The sequence below is a fragment of the Apus apus genome, chromosome 5, assembly GCF_020740795.1.
Source record: "Apus apus isolate bApuApu2 chromosome 5, bApuApu2.pri.cur, whole genome shotgun sequence".
Classification (NCBI taxonomy): Eukaryota; Metazoa; Chordata; class Aves; order Apodiformes; family Apodidae; genus Apus; species Apus apus.
The window spans coordinates 10,757,942-10,769,752 of NC_067286.1; the positions used below are offsets into that span (position 1 = coordinate 10,757,942).

Consider the following 11,811-nt stretch of genomic DNA (forward strand, 5'->3'; position numbering starts at 1 on the left):
ATCTCCAAACATGTTAAAAACAAAGTATTGTATAATCTCTTGTGTTGTGGGACCTATTTTTGCATTGGAAGTCTAAGACAAAGGAAGGTAAAACGACTACATCAAGACATAGAGAATAGTGGGGAATCTATGCACTTCCAATTCCAAAAGAAAAACCCTGCCTGGCATGCTACGATACGATAGAGAATTTATTTACCAGATGAATAGACAACATGAGCAAAGAGCTGTTAATCAGTAAATCAGGAAAAAATAGCAAAAGAAAAAGTTTCAAAGTGTTTACTGACTTAGCAGTCTAACAGTCTTATCTCCCTTCCTCAGCTGTGTTTTCTGAGTCAGCAGTAGTTAAATTTTCCAGCAAACTCTACATGAAAGAAAGTGTAAAGGGTGATTAGGGATTTCCAGTTGGTGACCTCACCTTTGAGTGGGACAGTCAACACATTTTCTCTGACATTCTTTCTATGAAGCAGTGCAGTGCCAGCTGAAGCTGCTTTCAAGAAGTCACTTCAAAAGCGGTCTGACAGGATCCAATACCTTGACTTTTCTTAGCACAGGAGATAAATCACCTTGAATTTGGTTATTTTCTGAGTTGGGGAAAATGTCAACTTATTTTGGAGTTAACTCAGCAGTGTTTTTCATCTGGTTTATGACATTCATGGCTCAAAATTACTTTATAACAGGTATGTAAAGTTCCACTTTTTAAAGTTTACTAGTTGAATAGTGAAGTACTTGAAGAAACTAGTTGAAGTAAATTACTTGAAAAAAGTAGCTAGATTTTAAAGGAAAAATGAGGAGGGAGTGGATTTAAATGTGTTTCTCACATAGGGAAACAGAACAGTTTTAAGAATCCAGTACACTGAAAAGTACTCTAGTGTACAGAGGAACTCTTTAGTTGTTAGTCTAACTGCATTATTGTCCAAATGCTGTAGCATTATTGTCTAAATGCTACAGAACTGTTTGTTTTGAAGATACTGCATTTAGGATTAAGTTCATATCTATTGAAATGAGATTTTATTTTGCACTGTTTAAAATACCACAGCTAGCAGTTTTGTAAAATCCTCCAAGAGTGAAATACGCATGAAACCAGCTCTGTGCGCCAGTAACAAAACGCTATCTTTAATGCAAAGGGTTTTGCTCTGATTTGGCAATACCCTGGTGCTGCCTTGATTTGCAACACTGAAAGAAATGTGTGGCAGGGATCTTGCAATTAATCTCCAAGACAATCATGCCTGTCTCCAGTTAATACAGTGCAGCAGTTCCTATTTTATATAAACTATTTATTTGAAAAAAAACACCATTGGGAATGCTAATATCAGCTTTATCGCACAGTTTTTAGATAACTGTCCTCCCTCAAACATTATTATAGGAACCTATTTTTTTCAGTCAAGGTCATCTAATACCCCTTTATTCTATATGCTAGTGAAATGTTAATGTCTTCTCCTTCGAATTCCATAATCAACTGGACACAGCCTATTCTAACTGTAGTAGCTACTAGGATATCTGCAGATACTCATGTACAACAGATGTTTTACTGTAATTTGCAAGGAATAAATGTATGTTCTTGCTATGTAAAAAAACATACACCATTGTTGCAGACAATTGATTTTATCTACTGAAAGGCTTCTGAAGGAAACCTGGAGTGAGTTAATTAGATGCTCAACTCCAGTTGACCACTGTGGTCCTGTTCAGGTACTGTGGGACTATGTCCTGGTTGGTGAGGGCACTGTCCTAGCCTGTGCAGCTGTCACCCTCAGCTCCTGTCTCCTCTTTTCATGTGGAACATCCTCATTCTTGCTGCTCCCTGACACCAGCAGCCAAAAAAACCTCTCTCTAATAAATCAGAGTGAAGGCTTGGGGCAAGGCAAAGAGACAGAAACAACAGCTTCCCCAAAAGAGCAACAAAACTAATGCACAATAAAACCAATACCCATAGCTTACCAAATTGGAACCACTTTCTTCCTGTCCAGTGACAACTTTGTTTTGTGAGATTCTTCTGTTTAGGTCTTCCCACCTTTCTCAGTAAAACAGATTTCTCATACATGACCCAGCTACTGAGGAAAATGTGCCATTATTAGTAGGTGAACTAAATAGAGCAAAGCTTAAAGTACTATGTGCAGCCTGTGGACCAAAAAGGGTCATGTGCTTCTAAAGGATTAGTCTGTCTCCTGTACAAACTCAGTCATCTTTAGAACGGAATTCAGAAGTGATGTAAGAAGCAATGAAAAGACCTGAAGAGGATACTGTTCTCTTTCTGAATTTCTTCCTTTCCCTGTAAAACCATCTGGAATTTAGATTGAAGCTGATCACTCTTCCAAAAAGTTTCTTTTACTTCTCTGTTTTGTTTTACTTCTCTGTTTTGTTTTTTAGTGAATTCTAAGGTACAACTTTGGTCCATATCCTACAGTCACTTTTCTCATTATTTTTTTATCCCACAATTCCCATGTAAAAATATTTGGCCTACAACTGAATAACTGAAGACTATAACAGTTTATAAGTATCTAGGCAACTTTCTAAGGTTTCAGGAAGTTCCATTCATTCAGCTGCTCAGCTTTATTTGAAATAGGTAATGTTGGTCATCAAGAAACTTTCATTCTCAACACTACACTTTTTAAAAGTTGTATTAGTTCAAATCTAAATACAGGAAAATAATTGATTAAGTAAGAAATAAGAGTGAAGTCTGAGTGTAAAAAGTAGTACAGGGAAAAAGAAATTAGGCATGAACCTTAGAGGAGGAATAGGGTCTTGAAAATTTATAAATAGGAACTGAAGGATGTGCCTCAGCAGCTGAGACAGGGGGTTATTCAGGAAACCAGAAATGAGCCTCAAGAGGACCGTGAGAGTTGCCTGTTAGCAAAAGGGAATCAAGAAAACTTAACACTGGAGCACCTCTCTGACACAGAAGTACTTAGGCCAGCTGCCTCACTTCTCATGGTCGAAGGCCCTTGATACCTACACATAGACCTTCAATGAGCCACAGGGCTTCTCTGCACCCTCCTCCAATATGTCTGAGCTGGTCTTATGTTCAAGTTAGGGCTGGATGAAACTACAACTGGCTATGAGGACTGCTCAAGTGTTCAGTGGCTCACCTGTGTGACTGAGTCTACACCATACCAGGAAGTGTTCATGGGAGGCCACAGCTGAGACAGATGTACCTAATTCAGTGATTGCTCTACCAAATATTTAGGTCAAATTAAACTAAATGAAGGACATATCTTCTACCGGAAGCCATTTTCAACTCTGCCACATCCAGCAGAAGCAGGAGTGAGAAGCCAGCCTTTCTTTTGGCACTTCACACAAGCTTATTCATCTTTTTAGCCCCTTCTTATCCTGGGAGTGGCTTGGCTCCTAGTTGTCTTTTCATTCATACAATTCTATCTAACCTCTGTTGTGAAGAAGTGATGTGGGGGACCTGCAGGCATCACTTCTTCCTGCCTTGAGAGCTTGTGGTTTGCTCGTATTCTGATGCCTAGATTTTATGAAGTACATACCCAGTCTGAAGAGCATATTGAGCAAGAAAGTAACACCTGTGGCTGCTGGTTACCTGAAATGTTTGCAATTAAATGTTAAAATGTTTAATATAACAATTCCATAATTTCATTAAATTCCCACTAATTTAATTTAATATAGCAATTACCATATGTAACTCAAAAAGAAAAGTAACTTTTTTCCAATATATGCTTCTGGTGAGATATGGAGGCAAAAGAGTAATATCCTTTCTCCTCGTGTGTGTCAAATCCTGAATTCTGTCCTATGTCCTAAATATGGGCATAACATAGTAGAGGGGGTGTAATCAGACCTAAGCTACGCTTCTCCTGGTGCAGGTGGCATGGATAATGTACCAGCTGTGGCTATCTAAGAAAAGCTGGATGAACTACCTCTGGTGAAGGAATGGGGAAAAGTGTCATAAATTCACCTGACCTATCCCTTCTTTTTCTGCTGCCTGCCAAGCACTCAGTAAATTGAACACTTGACAGTGTCTGGGGGGGGGTGGAAATGTCATGCTAAGGTAGAGAAAAAAAGGTAAGTTTAGGAGGAATAAGGGATGTAAGGAATTATAAAATATTTATAAGCATATTTTCTTATTAATATTTTAATTCTGTGGGAAATTATGTAAAATACCTATGATAGAACTCATTTTGGTAAGAGTTGTGTACTGACAGATTCAGTGCCTCAGTGCAATTGTTAGTTTAATCATTTTAATTTAGAAAAAAGGAAAAAAACCTGATTGTTCTTCCCATTTTGCATAAGTATGACAAATAAGAATGTCTTCAGTAAGAAACTGACTCCAGGTAATGACTCAAATGCCAACTGTATATGTATTTAGTTTATTTTAGCTCTATTTTTAAAGTATGTCTTTTTCCTAGGAATTAGTTTTCTGCTATCCTCAAGCTAGAATTTTTCAACTATGTTCAATTCAGTTGAACAGGATGTTAAATTCTTCATGACGAATAAATGTTAATATTCAAATACTAACCTTGAATATTTATATCTAAATTACAGGTTCCACTCTTTCACCTTGCAGAATTACAGGTGTAGGAATTTATCTTGAGGAGAAAGTTAATTTCTCAGAAGCAGGTAATGCATGTAATCAACTGAACCTACAATTGGCAAATAAAGACCAAGTTGAAAAGGCTTTAAAACATGGCTTTGAAACATGCAGGTATGCGATATCAGTTAGTGTCTTATTGTCTTTAGTGAATGCCTTTACATACTTCTGAGGCTGGTGATAAATCTAATATTAAAAGGACTGATGCCTTTTATTGTAGCTATGGATGGGTGAAAGATGGATTTGTTGTTATTCCTCGGATAACATCCAACAAGAAATGTGGTAAGGGCAACGTTGGACTAGTGCAATGGTATGCTGAACACTTTAAAACATTCAAAGTTTATTGCTTCAACTCCTCAGGTATGTAAGCATGACAACTACATTTTTTGTGTTTTGGTTTGGGTTTAATTGTGATTTATCTGCATGAAAAAATCATAACAAGTGAGTGAGTTCTTACAATTTGTTGGCCCTTTCCCTCCTCGATCCTAAATTTTGTCAAGCTGTACTTGGTTCTGTAGGGGAAAGAAGCTTCCAAGAAATACAAAAGGTTAATCTAAATTAATAATTTGGTGTTGCCATGAAAGGTCTTGAAGAAGAGCTGCTTTTAACATTTTGTAATTTTGACACAAGGCTCTTAATATGTTTTTTATTATTTATGCACATTCATTTGAAAAACCCTAATCAAATCTCTACCCAGAGTGTGTCTGTGCTGTGTGTTTTCTTGCAAAAAGACCAAGGGTGGGGTACTTCAGGAAAAGCTTCATGTTTTTTGACAAAAGGAAATGTATCAAAACTAAAATTAAAATATAAGCTAGAATAGCTGGGAGACCAAAAAATTAGCTAGGTTCCCAATTTATTATCAGTAAAATCAAACAGCTTCTTTTAATGTGCATCATCCTATATGTGAAAAGACCTTTCCTTCCTTCATTCCTGACTGTTTATTCCCAGATTGAAGACATGACAGTGGAAATTTGACCTTGATAGAAGTTAGACCTTCTCAGCACAATAGATCAGTATTGTTTCTTCATGACTTCTGTGGTATTAACCAAAAATAAGTTTTTAACTAGAGGTATTGTAATTCTGCTTGTGTCCCATATCTATGGTTATTATGTAACAACTATCCCAATAATGAGACCATACACAGGATCAACAAATTGTTTCTAGTCAGTCCCTAGATCTTGCCAATGAGTTTTAGATAACAAGAGCAAAAGATTATGTGCAAAACCCTGAAACTTTTCAGAAAAGATGTGTGAAGAAGGGTTAGAAAGAGCAGGTGAACGATGGGTATGCCCACATGAAGATACAAAGACCTAAGACCATGTCTGGTGACTGAACATTGGAGTTTATTAAAGACTGATGTTAAAGCTGTTAGGGAGAAGGCCAGGCCTTCAACTGTGTGACTTTGTTCATGATCCTTAGCTATTTTAGTGAAGAGAGAGAGTAGATAATGTAAGTCATTGGCTTACAAAGTATCTGACTGCTGATAAGAAAGCGCTGCAGAGAGAAAGCACCATTAAAAACTGACTTACTACCTCATCAGTGAAGTTAAAAATTACATTATTTGGTATCTTAGTTTTTCTTCATAGTCCATAGCTTTTATTGAAGAATGCACAGGGGAATTAGCAGTTGGGCATAATGCTCTAGCAGAAGTTGCTCCTACTGGTACTGTTATTTCTTCTGTTCCTATGCAACGTGGTGTTTCAGTGCATGAAATATGTCTCACATTTTACATCAGAAATGTTGGGTAGTGCTAACAAGCTTTTTTAGCTGTAATTAAAAAAAAATTATATTGTTACAGTATGTGAAGAAAGTTAGGCTTCCTGGATAGCTAGTAAATAAAGGAATGTACATTTTACATTAGGATTATTCTGCATTTCTTTATCTTAATTGCCAAACTGTCGCCTGTTCTAGGCATCTCATACCCAAAATACTTGGCAAAAGCTTATTCTGTCAATTTTCTTTGTGCCAAAGAAATGCCAAAATCACTTGAAAGCTGTAGTGGAAAAAGTAAAAATCCCCTGCCATTTAGGTTTTTATTCTGTGAATGTAACTGCGTCATCAGACTTCCCATGGGGATCCATTTGGAGAACAGTACATACGTTGTTTCCCTGTTATTTATGTTGTAAGCTGCTTGTTACTTCAGTGACATTTTTATAGCTTTACAGAATACAGATTTCACTAGAAAAAAATTTTCACATGAGTCTGATTCAGAGCTAAGCTTTTCCATTTACCTATAAAAGTCCACTTGCACCCACATTTTTATATAGACAACATTCACATCATTGAAATTACTTAATTTCTGAGTGTGCCTGAAGTTTCTCTCTTTTTAGCCCCCCTTAGAATCCTGTAATTTCTTTATCTCACACTGGTGCCTGGTTTACCTGAAAGTTGTGGGCTACTTTTGTTTTCAGAAAATCCAAGTAGTGTTCCAAGTATCCACAGTGCACACATATGTTTTGAATATATACATAATATGATTGAAATATTTTTGAATACTGGATCTGCAGTTAAGTCTCCTGCTCTACAGGAGGTCATATTATTGTTTTTATAAAAATTATCATGCTAAGTATTTTTCAGGAGGTATCTTGTCATTGGTATGCAATTATAAAATGGGTGCCACACTTGCTGGAAAAAGTGTTTAACTATGTGAATAATGATAAAAGGTGCATAATCTGGGTTTTAGCCACATTTTAAATAGGCATGCCTGATTTGGGTAAGGCTTTTATGAATAAATAAATAATAATTCCCAGAGAGGAATGACTGAGGAACAATTTTGATGAACGTGTGTGCATCGAGTACAAAACTAACACAACTCTTATGTATTTCCTTTCCCTGCTGCAGATGTTCAGATTAATTCATGTAAACCAGATCCAACTACAACCATACTACCTTCATCAAGTGCACCAACAGACTTCACTGCTTCTTCAGGCTCTGATTTGACTGAGAACATCACAGCAGTGCCAAATGTGACCGAGTCAGAACAATTCTTGAGAAAGATAAAATTTCGTGTAATATGTGTCACAGAAACTATAATACCAACAGAAGGGACAACTACAAAACTGCCAGAGGAATACTCACTGATTGACTCTCCTAACTACACTTCGCGTGCTGCCTTTAAGAATGATGCCATTGCCTTTGGAGGTAAAGGCCATTTATGGTAGCTATGTAATCAGAAGAGGTAGTTACGTAGATATTGGTAGTAAAACTGTTTACTGCTGGTTTTGTTTGCTACTCCAGCATCTATTCTGATATAGCTGAACCTGGAGGCAGAATAAGAGAGTTATGGTTTTGCAAAGCTTATACAGAAGAGGATTTTATAATAATTTTAAAGTGGAAGTAAGATCTCATTTTATACTTTTTGATGATATTTTAATATGAAATGGTGGAAGTTCATTCTGGTTTATGTGACTTGGGGTAAATACATTTCTGGGAAAGTCTTGGCAAACACCATGTGTTCACAGTAATAGAAAACTCGGCTGGCTCTTAAAAACAAAAGAAGCCAATAAAGTTTTAAGGAGAATTGTTGTTCTCCAAATATGGAGGTGTTCTCGAGATAAAAGGTGTGAATAAGTAATACTAATATATAGCAAGTGAAAAATAGACTAAATATGAGGAGAATCATTCTCACTTTAAGGATAATTAATCACAAATGTGTTCTCTAGGTAAGTTGTAAAAAACATCCAATGAGCAGATTAGACAAATATCTCCTAGGGATTGCCTAAATCACTGTTTCAGTCTCTCTTGAAAAAACGAACAGGAGTAACTAATCTTTTGAGATTCCTGTCTTTTTGAGTTGATGTGTATGTACCTCTTCCCCTAGGCTGGTTTTAGAATAATCTGGATTTATGCTATGAGCCTTTAGAAAGTCAGAATTAAGTGCCTATAAAAACTCTGTGCTTAACCTCACTTTTATCTCTAGGTATCCCCACTGCACTTCTTGTACTGGCAATCTTCTTCTTCATTATTTCAGTTGTTCTAGCAGTCTGCTATGTCAAAAAGTAAGTTTTACTTTTTCTTTTCTTTTTTTTTTTTTTCTCTTGGACTGAGTTAGCTCCTAGAGTTCAAGCAGTGAATATTTTAGACAAGTAGCTAAAGAGCAAAGAAGTAATGATAATGACATAACAGTGTAGCACAAAGAAGAAAACCATAAACCCTGTCATTATGCGGATAGTTTGTCATTGCTGTTGGCATTTCCTGGTTGAGAAAAGGAACCAAAGACAGATATTACCTATTTTTGATTAGTTGGCCATGCCTAGTATGAAACATTTCCACATGTGCCAAAATAGCAACACTGAAGTGTGCATCTGAAGTTCCCACTGACTGGAAAAGGCAAAACGTAACCCCTGATTTCAAAAGGGGAAAAAAGAAAGACCCAGAGAACTACAGACTAGTCAGTCTCACCTCTGTACCCAGCAAGACTTCAGAGCAGATCCTCCTGGAAACTATGCTAAGGTACATGGTTAATAAGGAGGTGATTGGTGATAGCCCACATGGCTTCACTAGGGGCAAATCCTGCCTGAAATTTTGTGGCCTCCTATAATGGGGTTATGAAGTTGGTGGATAAGGGAAGAGTAGCTGTTATCATCTACCTGGACTTGTACAAAGCATTTGGCACTGTCCTGCATGACATCCTTGTCTCTAAATTGGAGAAACATGGACTTGACAGATGGACCACCTGGTGGATAAGGAATTGGCTGGATGGTCACACTCAAAGAGTTGCAGTCAACAGCTTGATGTCCAGGGGGAGATGAGTGATGAGTGGCATTACTGAGGATTGGTACTGGGACCACTGCTGTTTATCATCCTTGTTGGTGACATAGATGGTGGGACTGAGTGCACCCTCAGCAAGTTTGCTGATGACACCAAGCTGTGTGGTGTGGTCAACACGCTGGAAGGAAGGGATGCCGTCCAGAGGGACCTCAACAGGCTTGAGAGATGGGCCCATGCCAACCTCATGAAGTTCAACAAGGCCACGTGCAAGATCCTGCACATAAGCTGAGCAATCCCAAGCACAAATACAGGCTGGGCAGAGAATGGGTTGAGAACAGCCCTGAGGAAAAGGACTTGGGGGCACCAGTGGACAAAAAACTCAACATGAACTGGCAATGTGCATTTGCAGCCCAGAAAGCCAACTGTGTCCTGGGCTGCATCAAAGGAGCGTGGCCAGCAGGTCATGGGAGGTGACTCTTCCCCTTTACTCGGCTCTCTTGAGACCCCACCCAGGAGTCCTGTGTCCAGCTCCACAGCCCCCAGTGCAAGAAGGACATGGAGCTGTTGGAGCGAGTCCAGAGGAGAGCCACAAAGATGATCAGAGGGCTGGAGCACCTACGCTATGGAGACAGGCAGAGACACTTGGTTGTTCAGCCTGGAGAAGAGAAGGCTCCAGGGAGCCTTCCAGTACCTGCAGGGGGTCTACAGAAAAGTTAGGGAGGGACTTTTTGCAAGGGCTTGTAGGTATAGGATGAGGAGGAACCATTTCAAATTGACTTAGATTTGATTTAGGAAGAAATTCTTTAGTGTGAGGGTGGTGAGATACTGGAACAGGTTTCTCACACCCTGGCCCAAACAGCTCTATTGTTATGTAGCATGAATCCTGAATATACTTTGTCTATTTAAGAAAATAATACCAAACCATTTTTTAAAAAGCACACTGCTTGAAAAAGCACAGTACTCTAGCATGCCACCATTCTCTGTGAGACTTTTGCTTGAGTTTGGCAAAGAAAGTTCATTCTAGATATTTTTCACTTTATTTCTTGAATGATGCTACCCAGCTTTGTCAGTTTTTCCTTTACTATCCTTTGTTTCTGTTTAAAGGTACAAGAAAACTTTCCCATTTTCAAACAAGAATCAGCAAAAAGAAATGGTTGAAACTACTGCTCTCAAAGAAGCCAAGTCAAATGACAAAACACCTGAGAAGGAAACAAATAATGGAAAAAATTTAGAAGAGTCTAAACCCAAGCCGGAGACCACAGTAAAATGTCTAGAAGCAGAAGTTTAAGGGGAAGAGTGTACATTTCTTGGTAGAAATAAAATAAAACACACAGAACTTAGCAATGCTTTTAAACATGGGTGATTGTAAATACTCATGAATTAATATTTTCTCTATCTTAATATACAAAAACACGGGTTTTTAATCATTACATCTTTAGTTATAAATGCTCTTGCAGAAGAACGTGGTATTTTATTTACTTGAAATAAATAGGAAATCCCTATTACTGCTCATTTTTCACTTTTAATAAATAAGTACTTAGGAATATGCTATTAATGATTTGCTGCATGTTCATTATTTGCATGGAATTCAGATCAATATATAAAGAAAAGAGGTTTTTTTATCTGTCTGGAAGCAGTCTGCTAACTTAAGGTCTAAAACAAAATGACGATACTGTAGCTCTTCCTTGTGTAGATTAGCTTATTTCCATTAAGTAGCTCTATACTGTTTTTGAAAAGTCTGTTTACAAACAGAAGAAATAAATGTGTTTACAAGTGAATAACAAAATCAAAGGATCAACTCACTGTCATTCAATTACCCAAGTAAGGGTACAAAGATGCTGATGTTTATATATATATATATATATATACAGCAATGAATAACTTTCTTAGATATCTTAATCATATAATAATTTACTGGTTTATTTATTAAAACCTGTATCATTCTTCTGTATCAGATATGTGACAGGGGAAAAAAAAACACCTTGAACTGGATCTCAACAGTTCCATGTTGTGTATATTTAAGTGTGGCTTTCATATTAAAGATCTCAAGTGCTTTGGGATGGTTATAATACTTCATTAAAAAAATAAAGTATGGTAGATGTCTTTGTCTGGACAACTTATTCTCATGAAAACAATCTCACAGTAAAAAGAGCTCCTATAACCTTACTGTTACAGAAGTAATTAGTTGTTATAAAAGAACAACACTACCAATTTTTCAAATATTTCCTGAATAAATGGTTGGGATTATTTATTTTTACATGTGAAGAAGGTTATTATGGCAAAGGAGGTTTCTTTTGAGATCAAATAGCTTGGAAAATATCATCTTAAATAAAGTAGCAATAGAACTGCTCACCTATCCTGTGCCTTCTACAGTGTAGGGTAGTGTGTTACAAACTTTGATGTTTTTGATTCACAGAAACTTAAAAATTGCCCAGTGGTTATATATTGCTCTAGATAGTAAGTTACAGTGTATAGCTAACAGCATACTTAGAGACTCCCTGTGGTCTTGGTTTTTTCTTCCCTCTTTTTTTTTTTTTTTTTTTCAGAAATATTTCATG

At 37.2% G+C, this 11,811-nt stretch overlaps 1 protein-coding gene across 1 annotated transcript; it reads left to right on the forward strand.

Annotated features, from left to right (window-relative positions):
- The first annotated feature begins 416 nt into the window (after positions 1-416).
- LYVE1 (lymphatic vessel endothelial hyaluronan receptor 1) lies at positions 417-11,350 on the forward strand. The gene is made up of 6 exons (XM_051622178.1): positions 417-677; positions 4,498-4,657; positions 4,764-4,903; positions 7,385-7,684; positions 8,463-8,541; positions 10,358-11,350. Exons 1-6 carry the CDS (start codon positions 596-598, stop codon positions 10,539-10,541), a joined length of 945 nt encoding a protein of 314 aa, XP_051478138.1. The 5' UTR covers positions 417-595; the 3' UTR covers positions 10,542-11,350.
- The last annotated feature ends 461 nt before the right edge of the window (positions 11,351-11,811 follow it).